The sequence below is a fragment of the Bacillus rossius genome, chromosome 13 (assembly GCF_032445375.1).
Source record: "Bacillus rossius redtenbacheri isolate Brsri chromosome 13, Brsri_v3, whole genome shotgun sequence".
NCBI classification, from domain to species: domain Eukaryota; kingdom Metazoa; phylum Arthropoda; class Insecta; order Phasmatodea; family Bacillidae; genus Bacillus; species Bacillus rossius.
Window position 1 is genome coordinate 21556427 of NC_086340.1, and position 22807 is coordinate 21579233.

The following is a 22807-nucleotide window of genomic DNA, read 5'->3' on the forward strand; positions in this document are numbered from 1 at the left end:
ATTGGGCTTCCACCTGGTGACAAGGAGTCTGCCTCCACTTCAGTCTTCCTTCCCTTTAACCTTTCTCTGTAGGTCCTTCACACCTTTTCCTCCAGACTATCACTCCCGCCCTCTTTCACACTAGGAACGAGTGTCTCCCTCTTTCTGCTTGTCTCCACTTCCTCTGGATCTTCCAAACATGTCTCTCTTTCCTCTGTGTCCTCACGTACACAATCCATTTCCCGTAATTCCTTACCTTTGAACACCATAAAAAAAAAAACCTTACCAGCCTTTTGCACTCTCCTCCTCCCTTGGAAAGTTCCTACCCCAGTTCCTTGATCATCACCGGAGGTCCATGCATCTCCCCTTCTCCGCCACGTAACCATGACCCATCTCGCTGCACTGCACCTTCTCCAGCTGTCTCACCTCCGTCACCAGGCACAAGCAGGGTGTCCACAAGGAAAAAATATTTTGTACCAACTTAGGAGAGAAAAAAGTACTAGATTTGAAAAAAAAAAGTACTACATTTAAATTTGTTATGGTTTTAACAATTTAGGAAGTTATTATGAAATTGCAATGCTCTAACTTAAATATCACACCACACACATACATTCCATAGTTTTTAAAAATAATTATTCTTAATAATAAAACATATTGGAGTTACTGTAATATTATTATATTAAAGGAAAAAGTACTAGATCTGTGCGTAAATGTACTAGACCACTAAAAAACTTATGAAAGTACTAGATCTAGTACGAAAGTACTAACTGTGGACACCCTGGGCACAAGCCCCACATCATCACCACATGCTCCATCATTGGCTTGATCAGACTTTGACACGCAACTCAATTATCATCATCATCTCTAAAACATGTGTTTACGTCTGCAGTGTAGGATTGTATTAAATACAGATTATAGCACAACATATTTCAGTGTACTTCATACCACATAGAAACTAATAACCCATATTTATTTTTCTTAAGAGTTTTGAAAGGATGATAAACGTTAATATCAGTAACAAATTTTCCAATTATATAGTTTTTGTTTAATATAAATGAATGTCACTGCAAAGTGCTCCACCGTACAAATGGCACCCGCTGTATGTGAATTTAACAACTGTGTGGCCATGGTAATGTGGTAGTTACAGCACTTGCATTCTTGCTGGGAAAAATTAGATTTTGACACTGAAAGCTCCATTTATAGATTTTTTAAGTTTTTTTATCACAATGGAATGACCATAGCCAAAATAATATTTTTAACATTTGTACGGTTTAACGTTTTCACCGGGCCATTATAAATCCAATCAAACATGCGAAGCCAGGCATGCACTAGTTAGATTTAGAAACATTGAGCACTTGGGTTGAGATTAAGGTTATGTTTCTTGGATCGCTAGACATATCAAACAAAAGTATGTGAAAAAATAACCCTGGGTCATAAAATGTGACTGACAGGTCTGTACATCAACATTATTCAACAATAAAGGCAAATCACGGCAACGACTCACTGTTATGGCCCAGTGCACTGCTCGCCTGCCCCATTCTTCACGACGTGTTCGACATTGTTGGAGGTCTGGAATCATAATCAGAGAGAATGTGAAGAATCCATGAGGCTGGAGAATTTGTTATAGTCTTGTATTTTTAACGTCGTAGTTATTTTATTATGATAGAAAGGTACTTACATCTATTCCTCAGGCAGTATTTTCATTAAACAAAGCCATTACTGCCATCTATGTCACAGTAGTGGAACTTAGATTTCGATTGTCTGTTGTTGTACATCAGCTGTTTTCAAAAACAAAATAAACCCGAATCGGCGAGACGCTTGAAGACGATAAATTTGAATACGTGGACAAGGTAGAGCGACGTGGTGGAAGGTAGTTAATATGTGCTGAGAATATCTTACGTAAGTCTCAAAAATGTAATTTTTTTTTACAAATTTAGTTTTTTTCTAAAATAAAAATAATTGGTAAGATGATAGCGGTTACCTACAGTGCGTTCCAGATGACTGGGAACACTTGGTTTCAACTCGTGTCTGTCATATATATCCTGATGGCATGCACAAACATTTTTACTTCAGTCTAGCGTTGGAAAAATAATTTTTTTTATAATATAATCTAACCTCTAAATGACAAGAAAAAAAATTATTTTCTAATATCAGCTGTAAATCACTATTAGACATTTATGTACAGCATATTCTTGGTTGGTGAGCTTACACAATTTTTTTTTGTGTCATTAGCACCAGTCAAGTGTTTAAACAAACTGTTGCTATAATCGGTGAAATTATATGCCATAACCTATCATTGAATTGTCTTTCTGTTGATCAAATAATCTGAAGTCTCTTCCAGCCAACAATTAAGGGTAATGTTACATTGCTAAAATATACTGGACACCAAATTGTTAGGAAATTGTTCAAAAAAAAAAAACATTTGGTTAGTATTTCAGCAATTGTGTCAGTATTGTCTTTTTTTTGTGTAACAGTCAGCTCCAAGATGGCGCGACAGCAAAAGACACGATTTGTAAACAATCCAGCTGTGAAAGCACCAAAGAGGACTGGTCTAGCCCATGATCTCAACCCTCAAGGGGGCATTTCTCCCTGGAAGAAGCTGGCAGCGTTTGCAATTCTCCTGATTGCGATAGGTTTTGGGTACAAGGGATACTTGGAGACAAGGGTCAACACACCATACGATGACAAGAAGGTATGCATCAATGAACATCTTATCAGCAATATCTGGAACTCTCAAAACATTGTGTGATTTCGCATTGCTAGCTTGGTATGGCAGCTGAGCTCTAACTATTGTGAGGTTGTCTACAAGCGAAAAATAGTCGCAGAAAAGTAAGGAAACTGTTGAATTATAGTCACACTAGTCACAAATTTAATCAGTAACAGTGCTGTAAGTCATGTAATTTTAATCTCCAACTCATATAATTTTAATCTCCAACGGAATTTTGCTAACTTGCAAATTTTTTTGACACATTTCTGAAGTTTAGCCTATAGTCGCACATTAATTATTATAAATACTTGGAGATTGTATTCTTAAATTATGTGTAAATAATTTTAACACCAAAATTGGCTCATACTATGAACAGTAGACCTATTCTATATCATTGCTTAATATCTATTAAAATGACCCTGTGGAATAAAAGAGGTTGCAAGGAAATGTTATTAAAATGTTTACGTTAAATTGTGTGTCCGAGGTTAATATTTTAAGTTTATTTGCAACACGAGAACACATGAATCTGCTCGTTACCGGGGTTAGATGTTACACATCACTGGCGAGTAGGTACTGAAAGACTTCGCTTACTTTTTTTTTCCTTTTCGCTCTCACATACCTGTACACTGCTCTGCACACTTTTACACTTTCATACTTGTACATGTGTTTCAAATGTTTGCTTACCCTACAAATTTCCTATCGCTCTATCTGTGAAGTTTTACTGGGCTGCCATGCACAGTCTATTTTTGTTTTCATATTTTTTTTTTTTTGCCACATCGCCACCAGATTGTGGTGAAGACCGGCTTGGACGTGCCCGAGCGGTACTGGGGCAGCTACCGGCCCGGCCTCTACTTCGGCATGAAGACCCGGGACCCCCACTCCTTGGTGTTCGGCATGATGTGGTACTTCCCCCGCCAGCTGGGTCCTGGCGGCGCTGGCATCAGGTAATAGGTAACTGTTGAAATATCTTCGGTGATTTTTCTAGAGTGGGCGCTCTTTTGAAAAAAATTTTTAACAATTCGCCGCCTGAGTATTGGAGTGTTCTATGTCCACTTTTTAGGTTTTTTATGCTATGGACACGAAATTAATATTAGTATTCATTTGTACTATATCCACACACGTCTACGCACATAAAAATGTTTGTTCTTAATTTAAGACCAATATTATTATTTTTTTGTTCTATGTCATGTTATTCATAGTTATTTGAACTTTCAAATGCTTATATCTCAGTTCCTACTTCAATGGACATAGAACACTCCAATTCTCAGGCGACGAATTCTGAAAATGGTAATATTTGAGTTCCTCTCACTGTATTTGATGATTCTGTAAAACTGCATTTAATTATTTCAAGCAGTGTACGGTAGTTTACTGCTTAAACAGTTTGTTAGGTTGGTATTTTTGAATTCCTCTCATTGTATTTGATAATTGTGTAAAACTGGATTTCATTGTTTCGAGAGGTTTACTGGTAGTTTACTGCTTAAAATGGTTGGTTAGGTTAGATTGACTACTTTTGAAATACTGTATGATTGTTTCGATGTTTGGTTACATGGCGTAAATCACATGAGGTGCCCAGGGCCTCCCCGGAATTAAAAAGCCTACCACGCCAGGGGTTGCTTGCTCTTGCAAAATCTTAACTGTGAAACAGTTTTAAGCCCCATCTACTGTTGCAGTGTCCTAAACTGTGTCCGACGGACACTGATCGCTGATTGGTCCACGTGGCCCTTCGACGTCATGCGTGGTGTAGGCAATGGTCCGAATCTCCTTAGTCCGAATACATTGGTCAGCTTGAACTTTTGTGTTACTGTTTGTTCTGATCTGTGTCCTTTGGTATCATAGAACAACAATAGAGCACTTACAATATTTAAGTTTCCAGTTCCCGTTTTTAAAAAAAGAAACATCCAAGAAAATAATAAAACAAAATTGAAAAATATTTTCTGCGCTTTAGTGACATCTTTTCAGGACATAAGACATCACTATTGTAGACTGGGCAGTTTCCCGTGCGACAATGTGACATCATTCACATTAGGATAAGGACACAGGCCGCCCACAGTTTCAGACTGTTGTAGAATGGCGTTTAATGTGAAAGTTTATAAAGGTGGTATGTTAGTAGTTTAAACGGGCGCGTGCAGTGTTGAGAGGTATCTGGGCTTCCCCCTGCAGGCACTGGTGCGAGCAAGGGGACAACCTGGACCGCTACACCTGGGTCCAGCACGACGGCTCCAACTTCGGCGTGCAGGAGATCGAGGACGGGCCGTTCTCGCTGACGACGTCGTTCGTGAAGAGGCTGGGGGGCAACCACGGCGGGGACTGGACCGCGAGGATCAGCGTCGGGTCCAAGGTCTGTGTTTGAGGTTCAGCCACGGAGGGGAGGGTACAGACCGGGCCGGTTGCACCATTATGCTCTTCCATCCACGGTCCAATGATCTTCCCATTCCTCTGAATGTTGCCCCAACAAATTCTGGGACTAAATGAGCTTCGCTCGCGTGAACCGAAGTTCAAACGTTTCCAGTCTGCAGCAACAGGTGGTAGCAGCAGTGTCGAAGGAATGTGTGGTACATTTCTGTTGGTGGGTTGGAACGATATGAAGTCGTTACAATCGATTGTGTTACATGACAAGCAAATACCTCTAGTCGATGTCGTCGCCACAAGATAGCAACTCGTGTGGTCACTGCCTCGTCTGTTTGATTTTTAGTTACGACTGAAAAAAAACATACTAGTTTTTAAAAGCTGTTGCTAAAGAAAACTGTCTGAAGTATGAATAGGTTTTGCTGAGAAAAACCCTCTATTTAATATAAAAATAAAAGTAATTGAAATAAAATAAAAAAAGTTTTTTCCCCCTCTCCTTCAACCTACATCTCTCATCTGTCATGCCTGTGCAGAGGTCTAGGAAGCCCCGGACTAAAGTGGCATAAGTGATGCAGTTTAGAAGCAGAGCGTGTAGTATTTCAACTAAGTGGTGTTTCATGGGGGCAGTAATTAACAGCTGTTCTAAGTGGCATGAGTGACACATTTAAGAGGCAGAGCCTGTTGGTTTTTCAACTAAGCTGTTCCTTATGGCAATATACAAGTTTGCAATTATAATGCGACCCCGCACTTTCAGTTTCCGTAGTTTTGGTAAAAAAATCATAGCATTATACTCGGGTAAATGTGGTACATAGGCTCATCACTAGTTTTGACGACCGCACTGCGTTTCCAGAACGCCCAGCTGAACGGCGAGGCAGTCTCGCTCGTGCTGTACGTGGCCTTGGAGGAGAAGACACTCGGCTCCATCAAGCCCGCGCAGGGGGCGATACCCGGGATCGTCGGCAGCACGGAGGGCTTGGGAGCGTTCACCATCAAGATGCTGAACCATACAGGACAGGTGACGCAATGTTTTAAATTACTAGTAGAGGCTATCTGATGAACCATTCGTAGGGACACCTGTATTTCGCGAATACATTTCGTGTCAAGGTATTTCACTAAATACTGTACACTGTAAAAAAATTTTGTACTTTTACAAGGGAAATTCTTGGAAACCCTGTTGCCAAGAATATTTCTTGCAAAACTACAAGGCAGAGAATTGCAAAATAGCACATGGTACAAAGCTCTGCCTTGTAGTTTTACGAGTAATATCCTTGGCAACAGGGTTTCCAAGGATTTTCCTTGTAAAATATACAAAAATTTATTTCAGTGTAGCTTTTCTCCTGTGGTTATTGGCTGAGGTTGGTGAGAGGTGTCGTCCCGCTCTTGACGGGGCCAATGAGAATGTGGTCACCGTACTGCTGCACCCTCAGAATTTGCCATGACTCTTAGAAAAAGCTACAGTGTTTTGTGAAATACCTTGAAATGAAATGAAATCGCGAAATACAGGTGTCCCTAACCATTCGCTCATAGGTAATGCTGTGAAACGTATTTTTTTTCTTTTTGGTTTTGGAATATTCCTGTAACTTGATGCAATTGGCAATGCTTGTAGAGTTTCCTGTCGAAAAGTAAATATTTTTTTCTACAGTAGAAACATTTAAAAACCATTTTTAATTAATCTAATTTTGTGTTTGTGACTTATATTATTTGTGGTTAAATGTTTATTATTAAAAACATCTATACATGCTTATCTAGTTACTGTTTGAAAAAAAAATCCCAGTAATTATGATACCATATTTTATTATATAATCGTTGCACATTTTATGCTAGAATGAAGTGTGAAAAGTAGGGGTGCTACTTTTATGTGTGAAAATAATTTTTGTTGAGGTTAAATTTTATAAAAATGAAACATGTTGCAGTGAAAGAACGTTTAATTAAAAAGCAATTTTAATGCTTCACATGCCAAACAATTTACATTAATAAATCAAACAACAAAAACATTTTTCATTAAACTAAAATAAAAAATGAAAAAGTGAGCTGGAACTAAGTAATCCCAGAAGTATTCTAGTATGTACACACTAACCATGAAAGAGTCTGGTTATCAAATGTAGTTTACTTGGAAAGAGACAGAGCATGTGTATTGATTGCATGCAATTGGCAAACTATTAATTAAATGTTAAACATTTGAAAATGTCTTTAAAATAAAATTTGCACATCGGGCAACATCATATTTCTGTTAATAAAATGAATAAGTGGTAATATCCTAAAAATAAGGGATTTCAACTTTATAATACATTTTTTTGGGAGAGGTAAAACTTACATCTTGTGGAGAAAATGGCAGGACTGAACATTTGACCGTATCGGACGGGAAATCGTATTGTACGAGTACATCTCAAACAAGTTGTACTATAATTGTAATTTCTGTATATTCCCATTATAACTACCACACTGCCTGACAGTAACTTGAAAACCGATTGCTGTAGACATGGTACTTTTTCCTGTTATCTTTTGGAAGGTTATGTTTGCTACTTATACAAAGCAGTTGGAATCTAGCAGGGGGACCAAAAAACATAAAATGTGATTTGCTATTTTTATGCTAGAATTTTTTTTTATAAATTTTAACGCTCAAAAATAACGGTGCAATGATTATGTGTGTGCGTCAATTTTGTGATAAAACACATGCTAATGTATTTTTGTTAACACTATACTAAAAGTAATTTCAAAAAGGATATTTTCTGTGGTTCTGCTTTTGTTGGTGGAAATGTCAGAAATTAAATTTATGAATAGATTATTTTGCAGTCAATTTGCAGTTTATTTTGCCAGCTTTTTGTAATCTTAGTTTTTAAAGGAGACCAAAAACTACATTTTCGTAATGTAAAATATTCTCTGTGTCTGTAATTGCGGTTTTATACCCGTGTAGAAAATCACAATCTTCTCCTTCACCCCTCCCCACAGATCAAAAATTTGGTCACCAAGTGGTTTGGAGCCCATTATAATCTCAGTGTTCTCATCTTCTGAAATCTCTGTGCATAACTGTATTGCATTAAGGTGGGGTCACACATTCCATGTAGATTTTTTAGTTCTCTTGTCGTTACTACTAGTTACGGGCTATTTAATTTACTTTAACACTTTATCTAGTTTGAATTTGTTGCTATCACTTGCACTACTTTCTACAACCGTTATATAACACTTAGGAAATATCTGTGAAAAATATTTGTAACGGAACAACAAAAGCAAGCTAGGTGTGAGACCCGACCTTAAACTCTAACTTTATACAATGTGGGGCCACAGGGGTTTAGTAATCACATCTCTTGCTTCTCATTGAGGCAATTAATTCCCAGCAGTTCAAATCTGTATTTTTTGCTGCTGATAAATGTGACGGATGTTGCCGGAAAGCCGATGGGTTTTTTCAGAGTGCTCCTATTTCACCCAACCCATTCGTGCCTTTGTTGTTGCATTCTCATCTCTAATGATGCTAGTGTCAATGAGGCATTAATGTCTAATTCATTCATTTAACACTTAAGAATAGCAAATCATACATTGTTTATAGTGCCAGATTTATTTTTGTTATTTTTTATTTTTGTCACTTTTAGAGTTGTATTTTTTAAAATTTCCCTAGTAAATATAGTCTCATATGGTAAGAAATCTTGGATTTTTTTTTTTTATATATGTTATATTATAGATCTCAAAGTAGCCTACAACCATATGCAATACGATCATATGTATTAAAGATAGGGATGGGCCAGTAAAATCTTCAAACACCATCATATCTTTAGTATTTGAGAGGTTATTACTTATTAGTTATTACTGAAGGAAAAATAGCAGTTTGGACAAAATGTAGTAAATTAAAAAATTCAGCACTTAAATTTCTGAAGTCCTGTTCACCAACATATTTTGTACTTTTAGCATGTGATTATGTCAACAAAATTACAGTATATATTGATTCGGGAAACTTAGTTTGTGAAACAAACATTTAAACGGTTGAATGTTTCATCACCATAGTAAATATTTTTTTTATTTCTTGTACATTATTTAATTTTTGACCCTAGAACTAGATTCAGATTCAATGGGTAGGTTTGAGGTGCTTTTTGTGATTAGAATTCAAAATTTCAGTAGAGAAAATTGGGCTTTGATGCTTCAATATCTTTATATGTATATATAAATCCAGTGTCCTGATGTTTGTTTCCAGTGAACTCTTCACCAAGTTAACCGATTTCGATGAAAATTGGCATTTATGTGTAATTTTTTCTAACTTGAGAGATAGGATAGTTTTTATTTTGATTAATGGTCTTAATAATTTATAATTAATAATAAACTGATTATCAATGTTGATTGGTGTTTAAGCCCGGGAAACAGTGGGTACTTCGTCTCCATGACAACGTTGCGTGCTTGAGAGTCGGGAAACCATCGGTGCTATTCGTTTTTTCTTCAGTACATTACAAAGCATTGTATTAAGTTTCATTAATTTTCATTTTATTTCATTTATTAAAACTGTAAATAAGAGATTTGGTCTCTTTCCCCCCCCCCCCTCCCCCCCCCCCCCCCCCCTCCATTAATATAACCGTGCGAAGCCGGGTCGGGCAGCTAGTTAATAGGTAAAAGATATGGTGAATTGCAATAAAACCCAAATAACACCGAGAATCATGTCAATGCACTATACAACACAAAATGCAAGTTAATACACCATAAAGCACTGGAATGCAACAAAAAATGAAATTAATTAGCATATTTAATCAAACTCAACTCAGATTACAAAACACAATCTTTTACTACATTAAAAACATAATCATTTACTACATTAAATTCAATGAATGTAAATTATTTAGCATGGAGTCATTACCAAAAGTATGTACTAAACAAATTGGAAAATTTTGTGTTTTTTTTTTTTTTTTTTTTTTTTTTTTTAAATATTGCAACTGTTATTAGTAACTAATTATTACAAGTACAACATTGGTACATTTTTCAAACGCACATATAGTTACTGATTTATTTTTATTGTTCCCAGTAGTTAGACATGATTATTACAATTTCTTATATTGTAAAAGTGCATCCTATATCAGTCAAAATGACACTGTATTGGTGAATTAAGTATCACTGAACAAGTAACAGCTATATTTGTTGAAGATTGTGCTGTCTTTATGAATAAACAGAGTTCATAAAATATAAAAAACAGTAACGCCTAAATCTCCGTTTTTAAAAACGAAATTGGCAATAAAAGGAAATCATAAAATCTTGAATCTGATAATCCAAGACAAAGGAAAGATTGCTGCCCGTATAGCGTGCCAGTGCCGACAGACAGACTAGAACAGCGTGCTCGTGTCTCGCGTAAGAATCGTCGTGCAAGTGTGATCACGTCCTTGGTTTGCCCTGCAGGTAGAGCAGACGTCGCACCTGGTGACGGTGGCCCCGGGCCTCCACCTCCTGAAGGAGGTGGTCGTCTCGTCCCTGAGGCTGACCACGGACCGCCGGACCAAGCAGAAGCACATCGTCCTGCCGGGCGACGTCCGCGGCCCGGGCCAACCCGGGCCGGACCCCAACTTCATCGCCGTGCAGGTGACGGCGCGCGTGCCGTCGGAGCTCGACGTGGTCTACGAGTCGGCCAGCTCCGTGGAGCGCCAGGAGGCACTGTCCGGCGCCAAGTACTCGGAGGAGCTCGGGCGACACCGGGATGCGTTCCACCACAGGTCCCCGACTGTTTCCACAACTTGTTCATATTTAAGTAGAATTGGACGTAGTTATCCAAAAAGGAACCAACCCACAATTTGGTTATATTTTATTTGAAAATAAATTAAAATAGTACAAGGTTGATTGTACCGTCGTTGCTATTATTATATCAGTATTTATACTAGACCATTAAAATTATACCCACATTATATTATCAATAGGAGAATTACAATTTATAATTAACTTTAACTTCAAAATATGTACTCATAATAGGTTTCATGTGGGTTGATTACTTTTTGCATAACTACGTCCAATTATGCTCTTCCTTCCACCTCCCTGCACTTTGGATTTTGAAAAGAACATTATAATCGAATAGTCAAAAATAATTATTTTTTTGTTTATGGTTTGCTAAAGTGAAATACGGCACGGTTAACCCACAAACTGGATAACCCGCATCTGGATGATCGGGAGTCTACTGTTAAGTGGTGATGACATGAGTCAGTTCCTTGATTCTTGTGATTCTGTGAGTATTCGACTGTACCAATAATTTATGCCAGTTTTTTTTTTTTTTTTTGTTTTCGCTTATGCCACTTTCAACCGATGTTAAGTACAGATCGGTTTTTTTTTCTTCTTCATTATTCGAATTGTCACAACTCCCTTTTAAAAAAATTATTCAAAAATGTATTAGGAAGTTAAATAAAAGCATTTTGTAAGTTTATTATTATTATTATTATTATTATTATTATTATTATTATTATTATTATTATTATTATTATACTATTATTCAGAAAAGAGGCTTTCGTTCAGATTACCGCCTTGTACAAGTTGTGGTTATGCATGCTTTATTATGGTGCAATGTCTTTAATCTGGCATTTGGTTCGGCTCATTCTGTAATTTGGTACCAAACAAGCTGTCCATGCTCAAAGTTTTTTTCTGCGGTTTTCTTAACCATGTGTTCTGTAAAAAAAAAAATTAGTTATGTTTTATAAGGAAATTATGTGTTAAAAATAAAATGAATCCCTTTTGATATAAAATAAATAAAATAAATCTTTTTTGGTCAGCCTCATAATAATCCAGGATTGTCAGTCGTAATGAATGGAGAGGAAGATGACAAGGGCAGGTTGTATGTGGAAATTGATGACCATCAGTGTTATTAATAACAGGGAGATCAGTTTTTAGTAAAGTATGACAGCTACAGAACACCAATACATAGAGCCTGTGTCAAGGAATATCAATCAATTTGTTCTAGAAACAGCTCACAATTGTTTTCGCAAAGTTTTCATGTCACTGTTGTCACTTGTAAGATGTCCTCTGTGATAAATACGTAGTTGATCATTTGTCTCAAAAAATGTTTCTCCAGTGTGAAGCCAAGAGAAAAAATTTTAGTACTTTTTAATTGTGTACTGCAGTCTGTGTATATTAGTTCTAACAACATTTATTGTTTATTGTTTCCAGGTTTGAAAATACATTCCATCTGGAAAAGAAAGGCTTTAGTCAAGAAGAAATAAAATTTGCCGAGGCTACGTTAAGCAACTTGATCGGTGGCATCGGCTATTTCTACGGGGCCTCGCGAGTGGAGTCCTCGTACACCAAGGGCCCGGTCCCATACTGGAAGGCCCCGCTGTACACGGCAGTCCCGTCGCGGAGCTTCTTCCCGCGTGGCTTCCTGTGGGACGAAGGCTTCCACGGGCTGCTCATATCCACCTGGGACCTGGACATCTCGCTGGACATAATGAGCCACTGGTTCGACCTGATGAACGCCGAGGGGTGGATCCCGCGGGAGCAGATCCTGGGGCAAGAGGCCCTGGCGAAGGTGCCCGAGGAGTTCGTCACGCAGAGGAACAGCTACGCCAACCCGCCGACGTTCTTCCTCACCTTGCAGTTCATCCTGCGCAACTTCGCCGACACGCTGCTGGACGAGCCGGGCAGGTTGGCGACCCTGGAGCGGCTCTACCCGCGCCTCGAGCGGTGGTTCAGCTGGTTCAACACCACACAGACGGGGGACCTGGCCGGGACGTACCGCTGGCAGGGCAGGGACGCGACGACCGACCGGGAGCTGAACCCCAAGACGCTGACGTCCGGCCTCGACGACTACCCTCGCGCCTCGCACCCCAACGTCGACGAGCGCCACGTCGACCTGCGGTGCTGGATCTCCTTGGCCGCGTCGTCCCTTTCGGAGATCGCCCACCTCCTCAACCGCAACGGGGAGAAATACGGCAACACCTTCCGCTACCTGTCCGACGTGGAGCTGCTCGACAAGTTGCACTGGTCGTCGAGAACCGAATCGTACTCGGACTACGGACTGCACACCGACGCGGTCGTCTTGAAGCGTCCTCCCCCGCCGCCGAAAATTCCAGGACACCATCACCCGCCGCCGAACCGAGAGAAGGTCAGAGTCGTTCTCGAGGACCCGGAGCTCAGGTTCGTGGACACGACTTTCGGTTACGTCAGCTTGTTCCCGTTCCTTCTGCTCCTGGTGGAGCCGAGCTCCCCGAAGCTGGGGAAGGTGCTGGAGGACCTGCGGAACCCGGACCTCCTGTGGACGGACTACGGCCTGCGCTCCTTGGCCAGGACGTCGCCCCTCTACATGAAGTACAACACGGAGCACGACCCTCCGTACTGGCGCGGGCCAATATGGATCAACCTCAACTACCTGACCGCGCGTGCCTTGCTGTCGTACGCCCGCATGGACGGCCCGTTCAAGGCCAAGGCCAGGAGCCTGTACGACCAGCTGCGCTCGAACATCATCAGGAACATTTACAAACAGTACAGACGCTCCGGCTACGTATGGGAACAGTACAGCGACACGACGGGGGAGGGCAAGGGGTCACGACCCTTCACTGGTTGGTCGTCGCTTGTAGTTCTTCTGATGGCTGAAATATACTAGCACGGTACGTTCTTTTTTTATTTTTACTTATAGTGCCTATTATGGTTGTACTGAATTTTTTGGCATTCACTTATGTGTTTGTTATTTGTACCCAAATTGTTAAGTTTGAGTGAATACTGTAACGAATAATAGTGAATGTGGATGCCAGCAGTAATTTAGCCGAGTACTAAAATTTAAAATTCTTCTACAAGTCCATATAAGTTGACTGTTAGTAACCTTTCAACGGTAACCTTTCACTGATTTTCTGTGACATGATAAACATCTAGCTGTGAAGTTTCAGAATCGTAGTGTGATATTAGTTTTAAAATTTTTAAGTGAATTTTAAAAAGAAGTATTTAATAGGGTTGAAAATTAAAAGTTTAAATTTTTTAGTGGGTATTACAATGATATTTATCTGTTGTGCAATCAGTTCTCGTCTTTGATATTAGGTAGTCAAAATAGGAGTTCGGTTTTTTTTATTTAGGGACAAGATTTTATGGTTTTATTTTTATGAAAATAAGGTTTTTAAAACAGGAGATTTCACTGTTTTTGTTTCTTTTTAATATATTTATTTTAAAAAAATTTATACTTACTAAAATATTTCGTGATATTTATTTCACTATAATTTTCTCATTTGGATTGAAACCAGATGCACTTATACATTAAAATAATTAGTAATAAGCATGTCTTGAAGAGATTTACTTAGAATAAAAATAATCTGCATATTTTTGTGTCTTTAAAAAATGTGCCATCATTAATGCAAAAACGTGTTTCCACTAATGTGAACGATGTAAGATTAAAGAATATAATATTTTTTTCCTCCAATCGATTTAGGTCATACATTCTAGTACAAAGTTCATGCTAAATATGTAAGATACAGTGAATTTACAACAGGGCTGTAACTGGGGGGGAGGGGGTGGGGGTGGGGGGTGGGGGCAAGCAGGGCATATGTACCGGGCGCAAAGCTGTGGGGGCGCCGAAATCGCTTGCATTGTAATTCCTTCCTACTGCAACTGGTAACTGGTAAAAAGTTTTTTAACTTGCATGCCAGGAATGTCTAATCTGATTTACAATATAACATCTCAACATATTTAATGAAAAAGTCCAGTGATTATACGGACTACTTTATGGACATAGTGGGTTCATGCATGGAAGTTACAGTAGCACAGAAACTGTTACATGTAGGTATGGAAAATGCTTAAATAGCACCATTTTTCCGTGGGAGGGCCCCCCGGACCCCCCGCTTTATTGGTGTGGTATGTGCAAAAAAAGAGAGGGGGGGGGGGGGCGCATGAATACATTCATGCCCCGGGTGCCAGAGAGACTAGTTGCGGCCCTGATTTACAATCATAAAAGGTTAAATTTTTGTAATTTAAGATTTTTCAAATTGCTGATTGATTTCATGTTTTTAGTTACCTACATTTCGGTGCTAAATGGTGTATTAACTGGCATTTCGGTGTTATGTTTTGTGGTTGGCATGCTTTGCGGTGTTATTTAGGTTCTATCGCAATTCACCACATAATCTTGTCCCGATATATGGTACATTTTGAATATGTTACATAATTACAACAGACAACAGAGTACAAATTCCATCTTGATATAGCATATCTAGCTAGTACATATGATATCAATGCTTGTTAGACAGATGTAGGCTTCACAAACATTACTGCAGTTTGATGGTTTGTCAAATCACGCAGCTTTGAGTGCAGATGAATGTTAGTTAATTCTAAAGTAAAGGTCACGAAAGTCATAAAACAGTAATTTTGCTGGAAGTCACTAAACTTTAATTTCCTATCTGCTTTTTTGTTAACTTGCTTTTTTCTCTTTTGATGCCTTTCCTTCAGTATACGTAAAATATTGCTAGTTTCAGATTTTCCACTTAAATCATGTGAAAATAACTCTGAATATGTTTTATTTTTGTAACATAAAAATCAAAGTTTTTTTTGTATTAGTAGCTCTAATTAGTGTTATGTTTATTTTTGTTATTATGTATATAAACTATGACCCTGTGCAATAAAAATGTAGTAGGAATATTTTATTGTGATGGCCCGAAAAAATTGGTTCGCCAGGGGTTTGTAGGTACGTACCCGGAAAATGGTAAAAATCTGACCTGCCAGTCAGCTAGAAGGGCCCTCTGCTCATCTTTGTCTTGTCTTGGATGGTTTGATAAGAAATTTAATGATCAGCCCAGTTTTCTCTTACGTGTTATTGCTGGGACCTCCAGCGAAATCAAGTCCATATCACCTCGTGGTCATAAAGCCATTTTGTTAGCTACTCTGCCACCCCTGCAGCACAAGTTGCATGATGTAAAAAAAGTCAATACTCAATAGTTGCTTCTTTTGTTTACCACGATAAGCAAGAGAGTTTCCGAAAACTTCAATAGGTACCTCGCTATCCTGAAGACGGCAACTGCAAGGTTGACCGAAACATTCGCTGAAATATTTGCCTTCAACGTGGCTACTTCCCCGAGCAACTTCTGACAATGACTGCGAAAGTCTGCGATGCTTATTCCTTGTGAACATGTTTAAATATTTATTTTATCATTTAGCTTACTGATCGCAGTGGAATATAAAGTGAAAATGATTTTATTTATCTCAAAATTACTTGATGTTCAATCAGATATAATAACCCACCAAATGCTTTTAAAAATGACAAAGTTTCTTTACCTGGAAGTGTGCAAGAAGTAAACAGATTCATTTCCGTTGCAATCCGGACAGCACTTGTGATATCACTTCGGCTTCCGCAAAAATTTCCCTGAATTTTTCCGGAACCTTCGCGATCATTCCACCATACCACATGTCGCGAGTGCCTATACCTAATTTTAACATTTTATTCAGCTCAATTAAGAAACGAATAACATGATCTATTTCCAAACTTTTTAAATCAGGTATTTTATCAATTAAAGTCGTGACTCTACTTTGTACCTTTAAACCAATCGGAATGAACTCTCCCACGCTGCCTGCCGTCCCCGGATCTTTATCGCCATCCCGGCGAATAAGCTCTCGCACCTTGACCCTTAATGCCTCAATGCCTTCATCGGGGTTATGCTCCACGCCCGCCTCGCTCAGCATCGCGATCAGCGACGCTTTACTGAGCTTCTGAGCCCAAGAAGTGGCGGAGAACATTATGATTACGATTATTACTACACACGCTAGTGCCACACTCGTAACCAAGGTCCCATAAAAAGGTCGATTACTTCTTACCCTGTTGAGACACGTGGCACCTAACCGGTTTAACCGCCCCATTCAGCTCCACCTCCGCTCTGAAGGAGCAGAGTGGCGCACCTACGTTAAGCCCCCTAGGTGAACTTAACGACTTAATAAAAAAAATAATTTTTTTATTTTATCCTCCAGAATTTTATTATAGTTACGTTGATGGAACTGATAGTACGCGATTACACTGGTACAACAAGTTAACAATAGTTTACTCTTTTGAAAAGCCTCTGGGAAATGATCCGTCCTAAAAGTTTTATTAGATAGTTTTCTCCCACCTTATTGTCCGACGCGTCCGTTTAGTTTTCCTGCGAAGCGTTGCGGAACGTTGCGGCCGTTGCAGCTGATGGAGACGTCATCCTCTTGGTCGCCCCAATCTGACCACCACCATGGATGGACGGCGCCAGCGCAGCCCAATCGGCAGCATCTCGTTCTACTACACTATTCATAGCCGGGTCACTGAAGAGCCGGTCACCCCTTTGCAAGCTTCCTTGTCGAACGGTTACGTTTCTGCTGCCCGAGGGACCCTCGATTGCTGTCCCCTCCAAGTCTCTTAGCCCTTCACTGTGTGCTCGCCGAGACTTCCAGCACGTCGCGTAACGTCTACCGCCTGTCCACTCCGTCGCTCCTCTGGGCCCTTTAACAGTCCTCGCCGCTCACCACCGCTAGTGGCGCTGCCATCACCAGTGGCGCTGCCATCACCTTGCGCATGCGCGACTACCAACCACCGTGTAACTTGAGCCCACCTGACGTCACAGCGGCGCGGCCGTTTAAAACGTAATAACCGTTTTAAAATCATAGGCTTAAAGCAGAGGTTTAGTATTTTTTTTCAAGTCTTTCGCTTTTATCGGAGCCGTTTCATTATATAGTTGTTATTGTTTTCCCCCACTTCAGACGGTGGAAGGGGCAGCTGCCCACCTTCTCTCTCCCCCCCCCCCCCCTCCATCGGGTGATATGATATTCGTCTTGCATTGTCTTTGTAGAATCAAACTACCTCTGAGTTCTAGCCATTTGGGTTTGAGGGAGGTTAAGTGGAAGCACCCAAGCATTATACCTAGTATCAGTAAACTCGCAAATGAAAAGAAAAAATTACAAACGGAGACAAGTAAGAGAGTGTAACCTTGGTATATAATTAGACCAGTTGAGCAGTGACTTGTCACGGGTGTGAACCACCGCTCAAGACTTGGGCCAGAAATGGCCCGTGAACTGAAAGCCCAGTTTTTCAAGAAATGTACATGAGTGGTGTATGAAGTCTCTGTGCGTAATTGTACTGAAGTGAACATCATATAAGGAGTATAAGCAGGGGTGGATACAGGATTTTTTTCTTCCGAGATGTGTGTATGTGTTTGTGCAGAAGGGGGGGGGGGGAGGGGAGGAAGTTAAATTTTTTTTTAAATTTTAACACGTGTATTCAAAAAAATTTAAATTACTATTGACCCTAACACACTGAGGAATTTGAGCAAATAGTTACATGTGTTTTGAGCATGTGCATAGCGTACAAGCAATTATTAGATGCCTTCTAAGCAATTTCAGCATGGTCATGCATGCATGATAGTGACGTCAGAGTGTTTTTAGCGCAGAAATTGACAAATCGTTTATTATTTAATTCAAAGTATCGTCATTACTTTCGGTATGGTTGATATTGAAAATGCGTAGAAATAAATTACATTATCCTTGAATATATGTGCTGGGTATGTATTTCCTTGCAGAAGTGTTTTTTGACTGTACCTATGCATTTACAAAAAAAAATCTCTGTTGTTCATCTAAAGACACATTTTAATTTTGATTGGAGAAGATCGCCTTAGAAAAAGAGTGATATTGGATACATGGATTTAGGAATTGTAAGAAAATGGCTTGCTGTGACGTAGTTGATGTCACATTTTTACGTCGCCATCACTATGTTGTCACATTGCGGAAATAGTGCTTGACCTCGTTTGATAATAGTCAGTAGTCGTTGTCTAGAATCTCCGTCGTTAAACACTCAGTCACTCCCCACAAAACACAGGGGCAATGAATCGCAGCCACCACCCTCCCCCCCCCCCCCACCCCCGGAGGTATGGAAGTAGTAGAGAGATATTTCACTGCCAGGTTGAACCTCCTTTCTTATTTTTTTCTTGGATAACCGCCACTATGTAGTGTAATAATACCAAAAACCTACTTGAAATAAACTTTACAATAATATACTTTAAATACATAGTTTTATTAATGCATAATGTTAAATTATGGTTTTAAAATAGTTTTATAACTGTTTTAATTTATTAATTGTACGTACGAAAATTAAATTCATAGTTACTAATACCACAATATCTAGGGCGTATTATTGTATAGGATCTAAGGCGCTTAACATGTTCCAATTTGTTGGAAATATTTTTGGGAGCGCGGAAGACTACCATACTGGAAGACTACCATAATGATAGTATTCCACCTGGCCTCTTCGAAAAGGGCGGAAAAGTACCATAATGGAAAACTGCCATAATTACAAAGGACGAGACGGAATTCTGCCATACTTTCTTATACACTCTATGGAAAGAGTACAGCGGTATTACCCTCGAAGTAGTGTGAAGAATACATCGCTAGGTAGCGCTGTAAACCTTCTAGCTGGTAACGTCAATATCGCGGACGAGAAGAAAGAATTGTTTCCGAAAAAGGTTTATAGGGAGCACCACTGTATTATTATTACGACGATTAAAAAAAAAAATACATATGGTAGTTTTCCATGCACGAAGGAGAATTCTGCCAAAATTAATTAGGAAAACGGCCTTACTCGTAAAATCGTAATGTAACTAGCTTCATAGAATTTACATTTTTGCACACTGGAATACTTGAAGTAATTGTAGGTCATTATTTAATGAGTGCAAATCCAACGCAAATATTCAAGGGTTTTCTTATGTAATGTTTAGGGTGACAGAACACAAAAAACTAACTCAGATATTAAAATTTTTAATGTCCATATTGAATTATTTACAGTCTACAAAATGTGTTTTTAAGATGCTGAAATGCGAGGGAAATATTTTTGTGTAATGTAGTTTGTTGGCACAGGGCAAGCAGCACAGGTGCTCTATAGGGGAGACATAGGCTCGTACATGGAATATTAATGGGCTTGCAGTATTTCAAAACTAAACTTTTACCACCTATCGCTTCATTCGTACAGCTCGCCAGGAGACTGCGGGTGTACACCGACACACATCCGCAAAAGCACGTAGTCGTTACTGAACAAAATAAACTTTCTATCAGCTGATTATGATCCTGGTTTCCAAACAAAAGACGAGTAAGGTGTGATATACATGTACCAGGGGCGAAAAAACTAAATTTCCAGAGGGGGGGGGCATAACCTTTTTATAAAGAATTATCAATCCCCCCCTATTGAAGCGGGGGGTCCGGGGGTCCTCCCCCGGGAATATTTGTATTTCAAGGTGGAAAATGGTGCTGTTTAAGCAGTTTTATTATCTAAAAATTGATTACACAGCACTTTATTTGCCCCTGTTTGCCCCCACTTCAAGGTTTTAGAGGTGGGGGGGGGGGGGCAAAATACCCTGCCCCCCCCCCCCCTGTTGTTGCGCCCCTGAATGTACTATTAGGAAATAAAAAATGTTACCTTGCGTAGCATATTATTCTGCTTCTTTAAAACAGTCAGATCTAATTGAAATTCAGTTTTTGTGCCTTACAGCACCTATAAACGAATTATGACATAAAATAACAACAAAAACACATCAACACAAGATATACACATCAATGCGACAAAACACGAAACAACACAACACACAGATGGATAAAGATTGATAAAGTTCAGTTAACCAATCGGTTACTTTGGTTTTCACTGAAATTAAATTATTGTATACAAAAAAAATATGTACCAATATTACAAAAGTTTTCCCAATGAATATTTGTAGATTATTCAAAAGGAGTTATAATTTTTTACACATTTTATTGTTACTAATGGTTTTAAAAGTGTCACTAATTCTGTAATTGCAAGTTGGAATTCTTAATCCAAACCGAGTCATTATTTCTGAACCAACAAAAATGTTTATAACAAAAAGTGCATCACTGATCGAACGTCTAATAAATAGAAAATGCAAATAGGTTATATAGGAATGTAGCATATTCAAAATAATGTAATGCCCGACATTTTAAAATATTAATTTAAGAACTTTTGACGTGACAACGTCTAATAAATCGATGAATGCCGGCTGCACGCACGAAAAAGTGTCCCATAACGCACATTGTTCCGTTACGCTGTGTCCCGTTACGATCATTATTCCGTTACGCTGTATTCCGTTACGCTTTCGGCGAGTGCAGTTATAATAGGTAATGTTTTAGTTGACTAAAAAATTATGGTGATTCATATAATTGATGATAGATATTTGATTACATTTTATTTATATGAAAACTTGTTCATAATTATATTTAAACTTTATAGCTAAACGCGTTTTTTTAAAAAATTAATTACAAGTCATCTACACGTGAACTGTTTCGTCGACTGTTTATAAAGTGAAGTGAAAAGTTAATGTGGTTTTCATTGCTTATTACAACAAAAATTTCGGCAACAAAGGTTAATTATTCTTGCATTTTAAAAATCTGATTACTAGTATAATTTCAAGTATTTATTCTTTTATTATTAAAATAAAAATGATTCAATTTTATTCGTAAGAGTATGCAATAATTTCATCAATGTTTTGTTACGACGTTGTCACGTTAAACTATCGTCCGTAAACAGATTTTACAGACAACCAATTTTTTTTTTTTTTTTAGTTTAATGTAGGTTTTTAAAGTTGGCACAAGCCTTATCCACGGGCTTCAATGAGGCCAGCGTAGGGCCTATCTAGTGACGACCCCCTGGGCTCCCCGCCGACAGCGCAGGTTGTGGCACGCACGCGCACCTGCGAAATGCCGGGACATTTCACCCCCGCCCCGCCGGTCCGGCGGTCGAAGCCGCTGCTTTTGTGTGCCAAGTTCTGGTTCAAGCGACCGGTCGTTCAAACCGCTCTCGTTGCGTCACGCCCGCCGGAAAGGAAAAACCGGCTAACTCCACCCGCCGGCACACCGCAACCAAAGATGCTCGGAAGGGTCTAAAGCGGAGCACGTACCAACGGAATTGAAGCCAAACAATCCAGACCGTCGCCAGGCATGATCGGAAATTTTTTTCCTTCTAACACGGCTGTCCTAATATTCACTACGGACAACATTATGATATTCTTTAGTTACAATAAAGTAATTTTTTTTAGATATTAATCACAAAATATATATCTAAATAAGAATATTAAATAAATAATTTAAAAAATATATATTATTAATAAAATAATTAATATATTTTTTAATCATAATGTGAGATTTTTGTCTTTTTTCTTTTAAATTCCATTGTATCTGTTTGTAATCCTATGTTTACTATCCAGTAGTTATCCTTCGTATTTGTTAACTGCTGTAAATTAAATGTGTTAAATATTGTACTGCATTGTATTTCATACTGTCTTAATCATTTGCTTTATGCTTATGTATTTTTATTTTTTTTAAATTTTTTGTCTATGTATTTCCTGTTTTGTAGTTTTCTTTTCTCTTTTGTCCTTGTTTTTTTTTGTTTAAGTATGGTGTCGACCTCCCGACTCACTGCTGTAGGTAGACATCTTACAACTGATAAACAAATGGAAACAAAGAAATGTATTTTCAATGTGGTGCAAATAAACGTTATCCCCTTCTCCTCGTGGCTTCATTCCATCTCATCAATAATCTGGCCTTACGCCCCTCCCGTGATTTCAACCTCCCAGCACCATAGACTATGTACTGACCTAGACTGTGCGCGCAAACCTTGCAGTAGAAAAGTCTTGGGTTCTTTGTTGAACGGCTTACGTGCCAATAGAGTTGTCATCAAAATTTCATGGCGGACACAGCTAACCCATCGTTGACAGAATTTCCTAACTCCATGTTGACAGGTATATAATCCCCCCTCCCACCCTCCACCAAAATCATAGAAAATCCTAAAAAAAAAAAAAAAATTAAAAAAAATCTATCGATTACATCTACGAAAGGAAATAATTTGAAAGCAAA

At 38.9% G+C, this 22807-nt stretch overlaps 1 protein-coding gene across 3 annotated transcripts in view; it reads left to right on the forward strand.

Moving 5' to 3' along the window:
- The first annotated feature begins 1768 nt into the window (after positions 1 to 1768).
- LOC134538351 (mannosyl-oligosaccharide glucosidase) overlaps positions 1769 to 22807 on the forward strand; it is a 59036-nt gene continuing 37997 nt past the window's right edge. The window contains exons 1-7 of one of the 3 annotated variants that reach the window (XM_063379597.1): positions 1769 to 1878; positions 2454 to 2671; positions 3473 to 3630; positions 4847 to 5024; positions 5883 to 6047; positions 10400 to 10710; positions 12146 to 13584. In XM_063379597.1, coding sequence (XP_063235667.1) covers positions 2465 to 2671; positions 3473 to 3630; positions 4847 to 5024; positions 5883 to 6047; positions 10400 to 10710; positions 12146 to 13577 — 2451 coding nt within the window. In that variant the 5' untranslated portion in view covers positions 1769 to 1878; positions 2454 to 2464 and the 3' untranslated portion in view covers positions 13578 to 13584. The other 2 variants (XM_063379596.1, XM_063379595.1) reach the window with 2 other exon arrangements.